The sequence below is a fragment of the Neoarius graeffei genome, chromosome 1 (genome assembly GCF_027579695.1).
Source record: "Neoarius graeffei isolate fNeoGra1 chromosome 1, fNeoGra1.pri, whole genome shotgun sequence".
Lineage (NCBI taxonomy): Eukaryota > Metazoa > Chordata > Actinopteri > Siluriformes > Ariidae > Neoarius > Neoarius graeffei.
The window spans coordinates 62,425,462-62,445,366 of record NC_083569.1 but is presented as its reverse complement, the minus strand read 5'-3'; the positions used below and the strand labels follow the sequence as shown (position 1 = coordinate 62,445,366).

The 19,905-nt window shown below is 42.8% G+C and overlaps 1 protein-coding gene across 1 annotated transcript; it reads left to right on the top strand.

Moving 5' to 3' along the window:
* Positions 1 to 1,190: 1,190 nt before the first annotated feature.
* Positions 1,191 to 11,484, top strand: b3gat3 (beta-1,3-glucuronyltransferase 3 (glucuronosyltransferase I)). The gene is made up of 6 exons (XM_060926158.1): positions 1,191 to 1,358; positions 1,541 to 1,740; positions 4,098 to 4,266; positions 4,379 to 4,730; positions 9,668 to 9,958; positions 10,890 to 11,484. Exons 2-6 carry the CDS (start codon positions 1,653 to 1,655, stop codon positions 10,986 to 10,988), a joined length of 999 nt encoding a protein of 332 aa, XP_060782141.1. The 5' UTR covers positions 1,191 to 1,358; positions 1,541 to 1,652; the 3' UTR covers positions 10,989 to 11,484.
* The last annotated feature ends 8,421 nt before the right edge of the window (positions 11,485 to 19,905 follow it).

Here is a 19,905-nt window from a genome sequence, read left to right as displayed (position 1 = left end):
GGTTAACTGGTGACTCTAAATTGAGCGTAGGTGTGAATGTGAGTGTGAATGGTTGTCTGTGTCTATGTGTCAGCCCTGTGATGACCTGGCGACTTGTCCAGGGTGTACCCCGCCTTTCGCCCGTAGTCAGCTGGGATAGGCTCCAGCTTGCCTGCGACCCTGTAGAACAGGATAAAGCAGCTAGAGATAATGAGATGAGATTTTACATTCTGGGCGGCACTGTGGTGTAGTGGTTAGCGCTGTCGCCTCACAGCAAGAAGGTCCGGGTTCGAGCCCCGTGGCCAGCGAGGGCCTTTCTGTGTGGAGTTTGCATGTTCTCCCCGTGTCCGCGTGGGTTTCCTCCGGGTGCTCTGGTTTCCTCCACAGTCCAAAGACATGCAGGTTGGGTTAACTGGTGGCTCTAAATTGACCGTAGGTGTGAATGTGAGTGTGAATGGTTGTCTGTGTCTATGTGTCAGCCCTGTGATGACCTGGCGACTTGTCCAGGGTGTACCCCGCCTTTCGCCCGTAGTCAGCTGGGATAGGCTCCAGCTTGCCTGCGACCCTGTAGAATAGGATAAAGCAGCTAGAGATAATGAGATGAGATTTTACATTCTGGGCGGCACTGTGGTGTAGTGGTTAGCGCTGTCGCCTCACAGCAAGAAGGTCCGGGTTCGAGCCCCGTGGCCAGCGAGGGCCTTTCTGTGTGGAGTTTGCATGTTCTCCCCGTGTCCGCGTGGGTTTCCTCCGGGTGCTCTGGTTTCCTCCACAGTCCAAAGACATGCAGGTTAGGTTAACTGGTGACTCTAAATTGACCGTAGGTGTGAATGTGAGTGTGAATGGTTGTCTGTGTCTATGTGTCAGCCCTGTGATGACCTGGCGACTTGTCCAGGGTGTACCCCGCCTTTCGCCTGTAGTCAGCTGGGATAGGCTCCAGCTTGCCTGCGACCCTGTAGAACAGGATAAAGTGGCTAGAGATAATGAGATGAGATGAGAAAAATAATTGGAATATTCTCTCTCTCTCACACACACACACACCTCTTTCCCCACATATCTTTTCTGACATGTCTCTTATAATTTCCTCTTTTTCTCCCTTGGAGTGTGGAGATTATTCATCATTCATGTCCCTAAATCTCCTGCGACAAAATGGAAGCGGAACTATATTAATCCGGATCTTGGTCAGGGGAACGCAATGAATGTTGCACCGCAGCGGAAACTGCTGGAGCTGTTTGAAATGAGTCTTATTACAATGAACGGTTGTTTTTTGGATATGGCAGCTTCCTCGCTGACTTTGTGTATTATATAGATGATCGTGTCGCTTCAGTGAATTAAAGAGAACTCGCACAGGCTTTCTCCCGGCCGGACTGATGAAGTCGATGGTAGGTTAGAAGAAGCGTCTGTTTAATGCCCGGAGTGTCAACAACCCAGTCATGATGCTTCGTTAGCAGCTAGCTAGCTAACTGTTTACCTGCCTTTAATGCACGTTAATTTTCTGCGTTGGAAAAATGTCTGTATTCTAATGTCAGATCACTTGCTTTTTTTTTCTTTTAAAATAATTTAGGCTGCTATCAATAATAATCTGGTAACATTCAAAAGAAAGGCTTGTGTGTCCTGGGCTATAAAGTGAAGTTCAGCAGCCTCATCCGTTCTGCTTGTGGTGTCACCTCTATACAATGAGAATGAAGCTCAAGCTGAAGACTGTGTTCCTGCTTTACTTTATGGTCTCCCTACTAGGCCTCATCTATGCCCTCATGCAGTTAGGTAAGACTGGTGTAGCTTAATTCTCCTGTCAATGCAATTGATAAACTGCTTACTTACACTACCGTTCAAAAGTTTGGGGTCACCCAGACAATTTTGTGTTTTCCATGAAAAGTCACACTTTTATTTACCACCATAAGTTGCAGGGCTGCCAACTTTTCAAAATTCCTTGGAGTGAGATTTTTTTTTTGGGGGGGTCGATGGCAAAATTTTTCTGCACACCATGCAGTAAGTGGGGAATTTTGTATTCAGTTTGATATTCACTTGTCCCCCTGCATTCTGGTGTTTGTTTGTGGGTCGTCCAGCTGGAGATGGACAATGGGAGGGTTGAGATTTTGGATTTAGTAGATGTTCCTGCATTCTGGTGGATTTTTGGAGTGGCCTGCTGTGCCATACCTACATTCTTTTACACCCTGACTTGCCAGGCCTTCAGCTTGTGGCCAACAAAAGCACCAAGTTTTGGCTTAAACGCCCCCACACTAGAAAACTACAGATGACTGCCAATGTTCCTGTAGCCCTATAGACCTGTGTTTCAGATTTAAAGGCAAGTTCATGTTTGAAACTATTTCATCAGCTAAGCCTAAACACCTTCTGAATTGAAACTAAATGTTAAGTTTTTAATAACTGTTGCAAAAATAAGATTGTCCCTCACTGACTATTCATTATGCATTTAAGGGCTTTCCCCACCACTGGGTTCAGCAGAAGATTGGCATGGGGAAAAATATCAACAGCAAAAGAACAAATAAAATGTTTAAACAGTAAGCAAAATGTGCATGTGCTACAAGAAACATTAAAATGATTAAGTTTGAACAGTACTGAAACACAAAAAGCTGAACCTTGGCCATAGGTGGGAATGTGCACACAAAGTTGGGCTTAAAAATTTTGGTCATACTTAAATAAGCTATATTAATAGATTTCTTATTAATTTATTTCTTATCTATGTTTCTTATTAGTAATAGAGCATTCGTCAGGGCCTGTTATCTGACAAATATTCTCTACCTGTCTTGCCCTCTTTGAAACCCTGTCTCCTCAGTATATTGTTCTGTCTTTTTTTTTTTATTATTCACAAGTTCAAGTTCTTTGATATTACAGGTGACCATGCTTTATTTACTTTAACTGAGCAATTACATACATCATAAGTAATTAAAAATAAATACCCTGTAAATAAACAATAGGTATGTTGGCTAACGGCTCTTCTTGCATTTGTAATATTATCTCTTACTTGCTTTATTTTACAACATTTCCTGTATGGCTTCAAATAAAGTCATAAAGTATGATAACATACAGTAAACAAACTAAAAATGCACCTTAATAACCGTGTGCTAAGGAGGTGCTCTCCCGTGCTGCTTGTTGGGGAAGATAGAGGCTGTGGCATGGCAGTAGGCCTATAATGATATTTAGCATGCCTAGTACACAGCTCTCAATATGGCATTAAATATTTTCACAACACTTATAGGCTAAAACGATTCAGAAACTTTATACAAGTTCATAATTACGCCAGTAGCACCACACATTGGCGTGCATATGTACAAACCTGTCTGAGACACCAGTCTTCAACTCGGACACCTTCTTCTCTCTCCTCTTCCTCTAAATTGACGGTAGGCAATTATCCAACTTCCAGCGAGTGCAGCATCATTAGATGCGCCACCTACCATAGGGGAGTGTGTACAGAAGGGAACACCTCTCTGCCTGTTTAGCCGTGCGTAAGGCGTAATTGATCAATTGCAAGTGGTTGGCGCGACGCAATGGGTAGCCTAGATTAAATAGATAAACTAGATTTTTTTCTAGCGTGAGAAATCGGAGGTATGGCGTGTGAGCGTGTGGAGACAATCAAATGCGTGTGTCTCACACTCATTGCGTGAGAGTTGGCAGCCCAGAAGTTGTAAAATGAATAGAAAATATAGTCAAGACATTTTTCTGGCCATTTTGAGCATTTAATCGACCCCACAAATGTGATGCTCCAGAAACTCAATCTGCTCAAAGGAAGGTCAGTTTTATAGCTTCTCTAAAGAGCTCAACTGTTTTCAGCTGTGCTAACATGATTGTACAAGGGTTTTCTAATCATCCATTAGCCTTCTGAGGCAATGAGCAAACACACTGTACCATTAGAACACTGGAGTGAGAGTTGCTGGAAATGGGCCTCTATACACCTATGGAGATATTGCACCAAAAACCACACATTTGCAGCTAGAATAGTCATTTACCACATTAGCAATGTATAGAGTGCATTTCTGATTAGTTTAAAGTGATCTTCATTGAAAAGAACAGTGCTTTTCTTTCAAAAACAAGGACATTTCAAAGTGACCCCAAACTTTTGAACGGTAGTGTAAATCCATGGATTATTATTATTTTCTTCCCAGGCCAGCGCTGTGACTGCAGAGAACATGACTTGCCCAAGGATCGAACCATCTCCCAATTGCGAGGGGAGTTACATAAGCTGCAAGAACAAATAAAAAAATCAGAGGCGTCAAAAGCCTCAAAGCAATCTAGTTTGCCTACAATCTTTGTAATAACACCTACCTATGCAAGGTATACATCTGTCTACATTTGATTTTTGTATGAACAATTTTTTTGAGACTAAATTTTCTGAAAGGGTAATACTAAATTTCATTCCCCAACAAACTCTCTTTACTTCCTCTAGACTGGTGCAGAAAGCTGAGCTCACACGCTTGTCCCACACTTTTCTGCATGTACCTCAGCTCCACTGGATCGTGGTGGAGGATTCTTCCAGCCCGACAGAGCTGGTCCGAAACTTTCTTGCTGTTTCTGGACTGACCTACACTCACCTACACGTACTGACGCCTAAAGATAGGAAACTGCAGGAAGGTGACCCTCACTGGCTGAAGCCTCGTGGGGCTGAGCAGAGGAACGAGGGTTTGCGCTGGCTCAGGGAGAAGGCTGCTGCTGACAAGGGGAAAGGGTTCGCCTTCAACAGTGCTGTCATCTACTTTGCCGATGATGATAACACGTATAGCCTGCAGCTCTTTGAGGAGGTGAGCAACTTCAGCCAAGATAAAAGATTGGAAAGGTATCATTAATGTGTACCCTGTAAGTGTAATGTTAAATAATCTTTGCAAAATGTTTCAAATGCAAATTTATTCATCACTAACAGTGAAGTTACCAAAGCATTTAGGGTCTGTGGTTAGAAGCACAATGTTATCCTTTTAATAATTTCTCTATCAGACGTGATTGTACTTTTTTTTAACCTTTCTAGCATTTGGCAGATGTTCTTTGAAGCATCCACAAAAGAATTCCTGATGTCTAGTAATACTTTAAGCTAAATATCTGTAAGAGAGAAATTATTGCAAAAAGTTTAATATAGTAACAAAAACAAGTACAACTTGATGGAGGTGCTTCTGCTGCGAACAAATGTAAAACTTCGTTACAATTTTTATGTCCGAAATACCCTTTAAACAGGAAGGAAGCTACTGAAGAATAGTGAAGCTACTGTCTTTATTCAAGTGCACATCACGGGTAAATTCAGGAGCAAGATCAGTGTAATTCTCCTATTTTTATATTAAACTTTGGTCAAATATCTGTTGCATTTTGTGCAATTTTTTTTACCTTGCGCAATACCAGAAAAATTCAGTTGAAATCAAGCCATTTGAGGCGAATTGGTCCGCCTCTGAAAAAACTTGGCATTTGAATTTCCCGGCAAACATTGATTTTCGTGACGTCACGTGCGGGACGCCTCCCTCTGAATCCTACGTCAGCGCTAGCCTGGCTAACACGACTTCAAAGCTCTACGAGCTATTGGTCTGGCCAAGATATTAAGCCCAACTGTTTCCCAGAGCCCGTGGTTGACCCGCCTCCCTGAAATGCCTCAGTTTGCTACTGGTCGAAGCCAGAAAAGGCTGTGACGAAGCTTAAACCAATCACATCACTCTTTCCTCTGACGTATGCGACGCGACGGGGCTAACTGGTAGATTAAACTCTTACCGAAGCCGGTCGGGAGCAAGGCGAAAACGTCCTTCCTTTCAATAAATACCTCCAGGGCTGCTCTTTGCTCTGTTTTCAATGAGAACTTCCCGTTGAATGCTTTCAATACAGCATCTATGTGTAATAGATGCGGAAGCGTGAATGAAGCGCTTCCGGCGTAGATTCTGTAAACAATCTATGGCTTCCGGTCGCAGTTCTACTACGTCAGTGCCTTGAACACGCCTCTACCCAGGACCCAGGGCCGTTGGAGATGCTCAAAGTTGATTGGTTCCCGATTTTTCGGGAGCTTGGAAGAGCTGTAGATAGCTTGCCTGGCCAGACTAAGCTCGCAACAGGCCCTCGTGTTGCGTCACGCTTAGGATGGGCAGGCCCAGGCTATGTCAGCGCTGGTTTGTTGATGAGAAAACGACCTGGTGGTTTTCTGCAAATTTCTTCAACGTTATCGCGTAATTATTAAAATGGTTAACAGATGTATCGTAGGAGGGGGTAGCAACACCAATCATGATGGGATTAGTACTCATCATTTTCCAAAAGACCGGACAATGAGAGAGAAATGGGAGCACTTCGTGCGAGGCACCCGGAAAAATTGGCTACATGCTACAGACTACAGCATTATTTATGGTGCTCACTTCACAAGGCCCGACGACTTTGAGAACTCTTTGCAGTGGGAAATGGGCTTCGTGAGGCAACTTGATCTGAAAAAAGACGCAGTTCCATCTGTTAGAATGCCCAAAGCAACACCGTCCCCATCTGTGTCAGCGTCACCAAAGGAGCCAGCCGTGTTCGTCTCCCCTGACAGAAGGCAAAGTGTTATTTACATCCCCGGTGTTGTCTCCGTCGTCTTCACTACTTGAATCATCATCAAATCCAAACAGATGAAGCCCTAATTCTGACATCTCATTATATTCTTCATCCAAAGGTGAAGTAACATTGCGCTCAGGTGACAATTCCATATTTCAATGCAAAATGGCTAGCTACTAAACTTGGTCTACACAGGCTGTGTATTGAAACTGTGCAAGCTCTTGCAGCCTGCTGGCGCTTCCGCAGGTGACGTCACGAATCTGGCTCCAGACTCCTTTGGGATTTTTCCAGATGCATTTTATTTTATTTTTTTCTGCTGTAGACAGATGGCCTTGTGCAAAATTACCCTTCTGGATGAGTGTGTAAAGGGACATACTTTCATAAAAAAAAAAAAAAAGGAAATTGGTCCAGGATATGCACTTTAAAGAAGGTGACAGTCATCAGAAGATAAGGAGGAAATGGAGGATTAAAAAGTTAAGGGATAAGAGGGTTAAGGAATGGGTGGTGTAGTGGTGAGCACTGTTGCCTCACAGCAAGAAGGTTCTGGGTTTTAATCCCACAGCCGACCTTTCTGCGTAGAGTTTGCATGTTCTCCCCGTGGGTTTTGGTTTCCCCCACAGTCCAAAGACATGCAGATTAGGTAAAATACCCAGCCACTGGGGTTGTATAAGGTGGTGTTTACATTAGACCGTATCCGTCTCGTTTTTGTCACGGATGCACTGTCCGTTCACATTAAAACGCCGGGAAACGACTCCACAGGCGGAACAACTTGAATCCGCCAGGGCCCACGTATTCAACCCAGTTCGTATCTGATCCGGTGCTGTGTAAACATTGAGGAACGTGGAAACGCTGTGCTGAGCTCTAGCTGACGTCGTCATTGGACGACGTCACTGTGACATCCACCTTCCTGATTTGCTGGCGTTGGGATCTCACACACAGCAGCTCAGTCCCGAATCACTGCTCGCGCGCACTGTGAGCTGTGCAGGGCCGGAGTGCGCACCCTCCAGAGGGCACTCGCTGTTCAGGGCGGAGTGATTTGGAGCGCAGGAGGAAGCGCTGAGCCGCACTGAGGTTTATTTACACATTTCAACTTATTTACCTCTTTCAGGCGCTTAAACTCATGCCATGTACACACGTAGCCGGGTATTTTTAAAACCGAACATTTTCCCCCCCTCCGTTTATAAAAATGTTTTATCCACACCACCTCGTCTTCGAAAAAAATCCCTTCCACACATAACCGAACATCTGCGTTTTCAATCACATTCATAAGCATTCCAAACCTGTAGATGGCTATTTCCCCAAATCCTACCACCTAATCACATCGCCTGTGCTCTTGGAGCAGTAGTTGGGCTTCTAAAATTAAACATGTAAATAGCACCTGCACAATAATTAACGCTTTCAAGGCACTACTCCGATCCATTACTCTTTAGCTAGCCGCACACTACGCCGATTTTCAGCGTACCGAGCCAACTGAAGTCGCGAGTCAGGCGTAAAGACTAGTTTTCGATGGTACCGACTCATCTCACAGCCGATTCGAAAAATTAATCGGGAGCCAGACTGATCGGCGAGAGTCGCTAGCAATAGCCAATCATATCTTTCGCATATAACACGTGACATCATTAAACACAATTTCTAGTGCGAGAAATACGTGTTGGTAGCACCTAATGCAGGTATATACTGTAATTCCATAGACTGAAGCTTTATCCATAGACACAGTGGGCTGGAAAGCCACTCTGCTCAAGTTGTGTGGCTGAATTCCAAATCGCTTTAACTCCCCTATATAAGTGCACTATTTAAGGTTGGAAATAATAGCTCATGCAGCCTAGATAGTGCGCTACATATTCCATGTTGTGTCATTTGTAATTCAGCCTGTAGCATCTTCAAGTGTTGGATTTAACAGTAACTATATCCAATAGCCAATCACAAAGCTATTAAGTTGTTACATGTCGCTTCAATCACGACTGCACTCGTCAACAGTCGGGGGATATGTGCGTGCCCTGTCGGGAGTCAGCTCTGAAATGGGTCGGTTCGGTACCGCGTGGATCGCCGCTTAATCTGGCTTCTGCAGTAAACAAAGGTCGCACGTTTGACGTCAGGGCAGATTTGTTGTCATTTTTTTGGCGCAGACTGTGACGTTCTAAAACGCAAAACTCCGGTTATCTCTGTCTACACGAAAAGGCATACACGGAGTTTTCAAAAATCTTCACTTTGCCCGGAGTTTTTTTAAATATTCGTTTTTGATGTGTTTTCATGTGGATGACAGGCCAAAACGTAGAAAAATATCTTCGATTTAGCAGATACCCGGCTACGTGTGGACGGGGTCTCAGTGAGAACATGAGCATCACAGCCAGGTGTGTTTATCTGCTGGAGAAGGTGTTCGCTTGCCATCCTTCCACTTGCAAGTGGTGAGTGACTTGCGCATGCCCGATATGCACTGGGATCATGTGACGTGCTGTCTAATTAATCATGTGATTAGCGTATCCGTGTATTGGCGTTGCTGTGTGCACGCGAATCGTTTTAAAAACGTTAATCTGATGATCCGCTGATACGGTCTAATGTAAACACCACCTAAGTCTGTGCATACTTAGTGTTGGTCCCAAGCCCAGGTAGATTTGGGAGGGTTGCATCAAGAAGGGCATCTGGTGTAAAACCTATGCTTAATCAAATATGCGGACCCCTAACAGGAGCAGCCGAAAAAAAGAATGAAAAATGTTATGGAGCTTGCACGGATCAAATGCTTCCAGCTTTCCCTTGTAAAAGATTTTCTTGCCAGCAATCACAAAACAGAACTTTAACAGAAGAGAGCTGAATGGGAGGAGATCAACATCAAATTGTTTTCGTCAATTACTCTCAGCTGCACTCAGTCCTCACTGATGGTTTCAGACATGCTCTGCAACAAAGATGTGACTTTCTTGATCTTGAAGATAGAGGGCAGAGTCAGAGATCAGTGGATGAAGAAAGTGAAAAAGAAATTTTAATGAATGAATGTCACAAACTGAGCTCATCACATAGTAATCTCATACTTAACACTCTCCCCCAAAATCTGTTTTCCCCCAAAGATATGAGAAATTCTAGCAAAAAAAAAAATTGTCTCCTTGATTTACAGGGGGCTCTGAATAGCACTTTGACATCAGGGTTAACATTTTTTTTCTTCTTCCTCTCTTTCATTACTCCTGTCTGCCTGTCTCAGATGCGTTACACTAAGAAAGTCTCCGTTTGGCCAGTGGGTCTGGTGGGGGCTATGAAGTTTGAGCGGCCTGTAGTAGAGAATGGGAAGGTGATTCGTTTCCACACTGGCTGGCGACCCAACCGTCCCTTCCCCATTGACATGGCTGGCTTTGCTGTCTCCCTAAACCTGGTGTTGGCCAATCCTGAGGCTCGGTTTGATGGCAATGCAGAGATGGGCTTCCTGGAAAGCAGCTTCCTTCAGAACCTGGTTACCATGGAGGAGCTGGAGCCCAAAGCTGACATGTGCACTAAGGTAAATTGTAAATTTTTTTTGCAGCAGCATAACAGCTGTAAATCTGTGGACTGCATATTAGTAATTGATATATTGTGTGTGTGTGTAATATATATGAGGTCCGTATCATGAAATATCGAGGTCTTGAAAGTTCTGGGCCGAGGTCGGTATTCAAGGCCGAGGTCACGGTATTTCACCATATGGACCGACCTTAAGCTGGTAAATAATATATTTATTTTTTTCTTTACCAAATTCTAACAGAAAACGAGCGCCCGAAAGGGAAAACCGAGGCGAGCTGCCATTTTGAATCCTCATTCACGGCTGTAATGTAAATTGCTTCCTCCTCGGTATACAAGTGCACTTCCATGGCAGGAAAAAACTACATTTTGCCACCTATGTCGTCCCCTATTTATACAAAATTGAGTCATTCAGGATTCAGCCATGTTTTTGCTCGGCGTTAGCAAGTTAGAGGTTTTTAGCTTTCTCCTGAAATGTTATCTTTTATTTCTTCTTCCTCAGGGTAGTAAAACTCGCTTTCGCTGTGAACACTGTCGTTATCGCTATCCATGCTGTAAAATTAATGCTATTCTCCTGAGAAATGCTGGCAAAAATTTATAAGATTTTTGATAATCTTATAATTACTTATAATATTATAAGGCCTTCTAAAAAAAAGATAAACGTTGACAAAAAATGCTACTATGTTTGTTGTTGTGAGCAAGCGAGTCGTCAGAGATCCGTAACTGGGGTCCGTATCGCTCGCTAGCCAATCGGAGTGCAGGATTTGATGGAAACTGCACCGTGAAAATTTTTTATATATATAATATAAAAATGTGTGTGGTCATGTTCTAAATTCGAGGTATTTTTGTTCTGTTATTGTCACATTGGGGAAGTTTGTAGCTATAAAAATAAATGCCTTAAAATATTGTGTGGTGTATGTTTTTTGCTGTCTCAGGTGTTGGTGTGGCACACACGTACTGAAAAGCCAAAGATGAAAAGGGAGGAGGCTCTTATAAAGCAGGGGTTAGGATCAGATCCCAATGTGGAGGTGTAAGCTCCAAGAACACTCTTCAAAAACACTATGGTACATCCTAGTTACAAAAACCCATTTTGCTGTACTGTTAACCTGAGAACATTGCTCTTTCTTCAATACGGGAGGTTGGTTTACTGTTATCCAGGAATCATGACACTGTATGAATAACCGTATGGTTACTATGATTGGTTGTACTGTATGTATTTGTGTGCATGAATGAATGCGGTTTCCTATTTATATGTCTATTTATCATTCATGGTATTATGTAGAACATGTGGATATTTGATGTTTCTGCCTCATGCCTGTAAATGTTTTGTCTTGTACAATGTTATTGCTATGATCAGGGGAGCCATTATAAAGGAGTTCTGTGGTGAGGAGGATTCCAGGGGGTCGGATTAGCCAGATTAGCCAAGTGGCTCAATGAGACCCGAGGGAACTAAAATCACCAAAAATTGTACGAGCTACTGTATGTACATCTTTCCAAAAATGGCTTAAAATAAAAGAGATTTTACACAAACGTTCTAGTTTTATGATGACCTTGGAATGTGTGCACAGCAGAGGTGGACAGTAACAAAGTACATTTGCTTGAGTACTGTACTTAAGTACACTTTTTGAGTATCTGTACTTTACTTGAGTTTTTTTTTTTTTGAAACTTATGACTTTAACTTCACTACGTTTGAAAGGCAAATATCATACTTTTCACTCCACTACATTTCTATCAAGGTCCTCGTTACTATGAAGCAGCTTTGAAATTGGATGTTTTTTTTCTTTTCTAAAACATGATTTTTTTTTTTTCTGCAGGTGACACTGAGACAGTTTATCAGTAATCACTAGGGTCACATCACGTCCATGGACTGTATAAAATCAAGTTCATTTATTTCTCAGCAGCGTTATTTGAACACGATCCATTGATGGCAGAATGGAAGGAGGCGGTTCTTCTGGGAAATGCACACACCCATGGCTATAGCTAGAACCCATGTTTCAGTTTTCTGAAAGGATTAAAGATTTGTTTTAAATGTTTGCCGAAAACTAACCACATCACAGCCTACAAAAACTCACCGTCCAACCTGCGGAAGCATATTGAGGTATAAAGCTTGTAATGAAGTTGTCTGTGCTTTTAGAGCTAGTGATAACGTTGCAGTAGCTATGCAGTCTGGTTAGTCAAATGACTTTCTTTGGATTTGCTCACTAAGTTGCCTTAGACTTGTCCACGACTAACGTTTACACATAGCTAGTTAACTTGGACACTGTTAGTTAGCATGTAAAAATGGAGTTACGCTAACATGAATAACGTTAACTTATCTGAAGTCCTTTTAGAAATGTTTTAGCATAATCTTGCCAAATAAACAATGTAGAAATTTTTCTTTTCTAGTAGCGTTAGCTACCCAATATGATTTTGAGTTTGAAAAGCGTTTGCTAGCATGTCAGGTGGAGTTTCACTGATTTAGCTAGCTTAACGTTAAACCACCATGATGCACAGCATGCGTTCATTTTGTGAATTCACATTTCTGTCTTTGGTAGCAGCATTAGGTTTTGTAAGTGCTGTGGCAATAATACAACGATGCGTTGACAGAAAATGTACTTTATTTTTAAAAGCAAGTACTTTGACTTAAGTAAAAAAAAAATTGACTGTACAACTTTCACTTGTATTGGAGTCACATTTGACCAGTGGGATCTGTACTTTGACTTAAGTAATGAAGTTGGGTACTTTGTCCACCTCTGGTGCACAGAGAAGCTGTGGTGTAGAACATCAAACCTCAGGCACAATAACCGGAATTGGTTAATTTGGAATTGTATGTCTCATCAGGGTCATAATTATCTTAGTCATTGTGTACAGTTTTACATTCATGGGTTATTTGAGCTAAACCTACCATACAGTTGCACTTAGTAGCTATACAATTAGTGACTGTGGTGTTGTGCACATGTCAGACCCCACTACTCCATACATCATTGAGCAGATATTTTGGTGACGAACCATTCTCGGTACACCAGCTTTGGAAAAATGTTGTCTTGTCTTTCTCCAATCTTGAAATCTCCAGTTAGGGTGAGTCTCTGTGCGTCCTGTAGCCTCAGGTTCTTGTTTTTGTCTGACAGGAGTGGAACTTGATATGGTCTTCTGCTGTTTTAGCTCATCTGCCCCAAGATTCGATGTGCTGTGATACTTTTCTGTTCACCACATTTGTAAAGTGTGGTTATTGGAGTTACCATTGCCTTCCTGTCCACTCAAACCATTCTTCCTCTGGCCTCTCTCAACAAGATCTTTCCACCTGTAGGACTGCTGTTTACTTAGGGTGACCAGATATCCCGGTTTTACCGGGACAGTCCCGATTTGGGGTTGTGTGTCCCGAGTCCCGACAAAAGTCTGTCGGGACACGGATATGTCCCGGTTTTCGCCACTCGCGACGTTTGCGACTGAGCAGCGTGGGAATCATGAGCGGAGAAATGTCTGCATTTACTATTTTGATGAATTGACAGGAATCGCAAACTTTCCTGGTTACTGGCCCTGTGGCATGGGTGTTTATTTAGCCACATTATTCCAGACAACAGAACGGGTTGCCATGCAACAATAAAATAAACATTAACTGGTGCGAATGTTCTTTGTCTACCAGCTAGCAGCAGTAATGCCGCAGCAATTATGCCGAAAAGAAAATGTGCCTTTTCCAAAGATTTACAGGGCACCTACCCCTTCCTCCAAGAGGTGCAGAACAATGCGCACGAAGCCTACTGCACACACTGTAAGTGCTTTTGTTCTTGTACTGAGTTGGGTAGCCTATGCTGCAAATGCTGTGCGCTCCTGTGGGGGCTTTCCTCGGGCTGTCGCCCCTCTCCTCCTTTACTACTGAGAGAGGCCCTTCATATAATCTTTTTTTATTCACCTTGTTATCCCGAGATAACGACATAATTAATTCAGGATCTCGAGAAAACAACACAACTAATTCGAGATCTCGAGAAAACAAAACCGTTATTCCGAGATAACAACATAATTAATTCAGGATCTCGAGGAAACGAAGCCGGGCCAGTCTTCTGCGGAGATGCCGCGGACTAATTTTGAAATTATCCCTTATTAAAAGACTTAATGCAATCTCTCCCTGTGTCAACCCCTGATCAAAATATTGCCTTATTAGGTGATCGATTATTCCAGACATTCTAATGACCAAAGTTGCGTCTGTACAGAATGAGAAATAGCCCCAAAGTCAGCATATCACAAGTCTCTTGGCGTACCTGAATGAACCATTTCTCAGCTGTTTACTCGAGGTCATGAAATAATTGTTTTATTTTCTCGAGATCTCGAATTAGTTGTGTTGTTTTCTCGAGATCCTGAATTAATTATGTCGTTATCTCGGGATAAGGTGAATTAAAAAAAAAAGGATTATATGAAGGGCCTCTCTCGGCTTCCGTAGGTAGTATATATTCTCAAATCACTTGTCTCTTTTTTGTTTCTGTTTAACATACCATTCTGACAGTTTGGCCATATTGCTGTGTTGAACAGCTTGTTGCACCTTCCATTAAAGTGTTCACTTTTGTATACATCTTGCTTTATTCATTCAGTTGTGGGGAATGGTTAGTAAGGTTGATTCTGACCTAGGCTATGTTGATGTCACATATCTACTTTTTAAGTTCATGCTATAGTGCATACAATTTTAGAGATATAGCCTACATGTGCATATGCATTCTTCTTGGTGTTCTCACAAACAAGTGAAATAAATCAGTTTAAATTTGGCCTATGGACATAGCCTGGCCTATTCTCAGCCATTACAAAATCTGTTGTCTGACCATAATTTAACTGATCTGTATAGCACTATGCTACTAGATAACAAAATGCCTGTTTGTTTTATTTCATGTGATATGTTGATAAATGTGAGCTTCAACAAAATAAGAGCACCTCTCCGAGTGTCACGTTTACGTAAAAAAAAGGTGTGCGTCCATGAGCATGGTCGCGTGCAAAAGTGTCCTGGTTTCAGACTAGGGAAATCTGGTCACCCTATGTTTACTGCATGTCTTTTTTTTTTTTCGCACCAACTCGAGAGATCGTTGTACACAAAAGGCCCAAGAGATCATCAGTTTCTGAGCTACTCAAATCAGCCCATCAGACACCAACTAATTCCAAAGTGCACTTTTGAGATCACGTTTTTTCATGACTCTGACGTTCAATGTGTAAATTACCTGAAGCTCCAGACTTGTATCTGCATAATTTTATGCAATCCACTACTGCCACATGATTGGCTGAATGAGCAGGTGTTCCTATTAAAGTGCAAATGTAAGTTTATTAATATTGTAAGGAATAAATTCAACCACTGAGGTGCACAAACCAGTGCGTTCTTAGTGCTGGCCCCAGCTTGGATAAAGGGGGAGGGGTTGCATCAGGAAGGGCATCCAGCGTAAAAATCATGCCAAATCAACTACACCGATGATGAAGAAAAGGACTTTCATACCGGATTGGTTGAGGCCCGGGTTAACGACGGCCGCCACTGGAACCATTTCCTAGCAGGTTGCCAGTGGAAACTATGCTACTGGTGGGAAAAGGAGAAGAAAGAGAGGTGGAAGGTGAATCCGGAAAAAAACGTGAGAATAGAAAAGGCAGGAGAACGGAATTGAAAGTTGGAACTTTAAGTGTTGGCACTATGACTGGTAAAGGAAGAGAACTGGCTGATACGGTGGAGAGGAGAAAGACTGACATCATGTGTGTACAAGAAACAAAGTGGAAGGGAAGTAAGGCCAGGAAGATTGGAGGTGGCTTCAAGCTTTTCTATCATGGTGTGGATGGGAGGAGAAATGGTGTAGGGGTAATCCTAAACGAAGAGTGTGTTGGAGGTAGAGTGTGAGTGACAGTGATGAGCGTGAAGCTGGAAATCGAAGGGGGGTGATGAATATTGTCAGTGCATAATACCCCTCAAGTGAGGTGCGAGATGGAGGAGAAAGAATAATTCTGGAGTGAGTTGGATGAAGTGGCTGAAAGTTTACCAAAAAAGGAAAGAGTGGTGATTGGAGCAGACTTAAATGGGCATGTTGGAGAAGGGAACAGTGGTGATGAGGAGGTGATGGGTAGGTACGGAGTGAAGCAGAGAAATGTGGAAGGGCAAATGGTGGTGGATTTCGCAAAGAGGATGAAAATGACTGTGGTGGAGGAAGGTGTTCTCAGGTTTTATGTCACAGATACAATCTAAAGGAGATTGCAGACTACAAAGTGATAGCAGGGGAGAGTGTAGCTAAGCAGTATTGAATGGTGGTTGGGAGGATGACCTTAGGGGGGAGAAAGCTAAACCAAAAATCAGATGGTGGAAGTTGGAGGAAGATTGTAAGTCAGAATTTAGGAATAGGGTGAGACAGACATTGGGTGACGAAGTATTAGATAATTGGACAACTATGGCAGAAGTGGTGAGGGAGACGGTTAGGACATCAGGACAAAGAAAGGAAGACAAGTATTGACGGGCAAAACAAACCTCGCCTGGCAGCACTTATATGTTGATAATGGTAATATTTCTCAATCATCAGCTGTCAGGTTATAGTCCTATGAAAATCCATGACCTTGAGTTTGACATTTCAAAGTCATTCAAGGCCAAAGGTCATGGTGGCAACTGAAAGCCCATATGGGACTTCTTATATGTTGATAATGGCAAACATCTGGCTATCATTAACCATTTTAAAGTTATAGCCCTTTGAAAACCCATGACCTTGAGTTTGACCTTTCAAGGTCAAAGATAATGGTGCCCAATGAAAGCCTATATGGCACTTCCTATAAGTTGATAATTGTAAATATCTGTCAACCATCAACAGTTTAAGTTATAGCCCTCTGAAAATCCGTGACCTTGAGTTTGACCTTTCAAGGTCAAAGATCATGGTGCCAAATGAAAGGCCATATGGGAGTTCCTATATGCTCATAATAGTAAACATCTGTCTATCAGCAACCGTTTTTGAGTTATAATGGAAAATGTTATTTTGACCGATGACCTTGCCCCCCGACATTTAACCTCCAACCGCGACAGACACTGTCCAAGCTACCCCATCATGCAGCATATGGTTGGAAGCAGAATTGAACGATGCACATTTAGGTGGTGACCCTGACTCAATTACCCCCAAAATTTAATCAGGTAATCTACAGACCTACAGCAATGGCCTACCTACCCTGAAAATTTGAAGTCAGTTGGTGTAACCGTCTAGATGCTAGATTGTTAACAGACAGACAAACAAACCACACTGATTACAATACTGTTGCAACTTAAACTCCTTATAAAGACGATGGAGTCATTTACTTCGTTCCTTGCACTCGGGAACATTCCGGTGCATCTTTATTCAACTCAGGTCAAGTACGAGAGTCAACGTTGCCCCAGTAACCACGCATGCGCGTTGAGGTGCGCACCACACTCACTCCACACACCAGACACACACACAACATTCATGCATAAGGGGAGAAGCCCCCCAAATTATCCCCAGTTACAACAAATACCTCGCCCCGTTTACTCTTTCATGGGACGGAGGTAACAAGGAGACTTGGTCGTGGAATGAGGAAGACCAGGACAGTATAAGGAGGAAGTAGTTGGCAAAGCAAAACTGGGATAAAGAGAGCGATCAAGAGAGCAGACAAGAATACAAAGAGATGTGAGGAAAAGCAAAGAGAGCAGTGGCAAATTTAAAGGCGTATGATGAACTATAAGGATGGGGGGAAAAGGGCGTGTACCGATTAGCAAGACAACGAGATCAAGCTGGGAAGGATGTGCAGCAGGTTAGGCTGATAAAGGAAATGTGCTGACAAGTGAAGAGCGTGTGTTGAGAAGGTGGATGGCGTACTTTGAGAAGCTGATGAATGAAGAGAATGAAAGAGAGAGAAGGTTGGCCGAGGTAGAGATAGTGAATCAGGAAATACAGCAGATTAGCAAGGAGAGATATGATGAGAATGAAAAGTGGTAAGGCAGTCAGCCCAGATAATCTACCAGTAGAGGCATGGAGATGCTTAGGAAAGAGTGTAGTAGTATACTAGTACCAATATTCAAGAACAAGGGTGATTGTCCAGTGCTGCAATAATTATAGAGGCATAAAGTTGACCAGCCACAGCATGAAGTTATGGGAAAGAGTAATGGAAGCTCAGCTAAGAGGAGAGGTGGAGATATATGAGCAGCAATAATGGTTTCATGCCAGGAAAGAGTCCTACAGATGCAATATTTGCCTTGAGAATGTCGATGGAAAAGTATAGAGAAGGTAAGAAGGAGCTGCATTATGTGTTTGTGAATTTAGAGAAGGCATATGACAGAGTGCTGAGAGAGGAGTAGTGGTACTGCATGACGGAATCAGGAGTGATGGAGAAGTATGTGAGATTGGTGCAGGATATACTTGTATAATGAGGACAGTGACTGCAATGGGAATGACGGAGGCATTTAAAATGGATGTTGGTTTGCACCAGGGCTCGGCCCTAAGCCCTTTCTTGTTTGCACTGGTAATGGACAGGCTGACAGACATCAGGCAAGAGACCCCATGGATAATGATGTTTGCAGATGATATTGTGATCTGTCCTGAGAAGAAGGAGCAAGTGGAAGAAAACTTGGAGACATGGAAATATGCACTCGAGAGAAGGGGAATGAAAGTCGGTCGGAGCAAGACGGAGTACATGTGTGCGAATGAGGGTGAGGACAATAGAATGGTACAGCTACAAGGAATAGAGGTGGTCAAAGCAGAGGAGTTCAAATATCTGGGATCAACTGTACAAAGTAATGGAGAGTGAAGAAGAGAGTGCAAGCAGGTTGGAATGGATGGAGGAGAGGGTCACAAGTGATTTGTGACAGAAGGGTACCAGCAAGAGTGAAAGGGAAAGTGTACAAGACAGCAGTAAGAGCAGCTCTTTTGTACGGTTTGGAGACAGCGGCACTGACTAAAAGACAGGAGGTTGAACTGGAGGTAGCGGAGTTGAAGATGCTGAGATTTTCATTGGGAGTGACAAAGTTGGACAGGATTGGAAATGAGAATGTTAGAGGGACGGCACATGAAGGACGGCTTGGAGACAAAGTGAGAGAGGCGAGATTGAGATGGTTTGGAGACGTACAGAGGAGAGATCCAGGGTATATTATTAAACTTTATTGCAGGCTCGAGGCCCACAAAGAATACAATACATACATCAATAAAACAATACACCACACATTCATATACATAAAAAAGCTAATAAAGGCACTCATATCAGTGTTCCCAAATCACAGACATGTACCTAACAGAGCTATGACTTGGATCTACTAATTGTGCAATAAGTTGATTTGTAGAGCGGTCCAGCCTGCTCATAAACTTAAAGGTGAAATTTCTCACCAGTGCCATGAATGTAGTTAGACCTAGTTTGCAGAACAACCCACTTGCTCTAGTACTTCTTGGTTTCTTCAAACGAATCCTGAGACAGTCATTGTAAGCTACTTTCAGCTTGAGCAAGCTCTCCTTCTTGTATCTAACCCAGAGTGGAGCTGTGTAAAGAGGGGAGCAGTACGTTCGAAACAAGTTGACTTTAACATCTGTAGTGCAGTGATGGAATTTTCTAGCCAGCATGTTAGCTTGAACATATAACACTCTCCTCTGTCTGCTAATGTCGGCATCATCCTCCAGCATATCAGTTAGGATATGCCCCAGATATTTTGTTACATTAGCTACTCCCAGCTTTTCTCCAGATAGATAAAAAGGAGGGAACTTGATTTTAAAATCATCCTTGGTCCTACAAAACATTACCACACTCTTCTTAGCATTATATTTAATGTCAAACTCTACCCCATAATCAGAACAGATATTGAGGAGCTGTTGGAACCCACTGCTACTTGGGGATAGAATGGTAAGGTCATCTGCATATAAGAAGTGATTAATCAACGCGTCACCAACCATACAACCTGTTTGGCATGCCCCCAACTGCCTAGACAGGTCATCCATATAAGCATTGAATAAGGCTGGAGATAAAATTCCCCCCTACCGTACCCCG

Excerpts from the sequence above, each read along its gene's own strand:
- b3gat3 (XM_060926158.1), top strand. The coding sequence starts at position 1,653 with ATGAGAATGAAGCTCAAGCTGAAGACTGTGTTCCTGCTTTACTTTATG. Across the intron at positions 4,731-9,667 it reads GCCTGCAGCTCTTTGAGGAG|ATGCGTTACACTAAGAAAGT; the intron begins GTGAGCAACTTC and ends TGCCTGTCTCAG. Across the intron at positions 9,959-10,889 it reads AAGCTGACATGTGCACTAAG|GTGTTGGTGTGGCACACACG; the intron begins GTAAATTGTAAA and ends TTGCTGTCTCAG.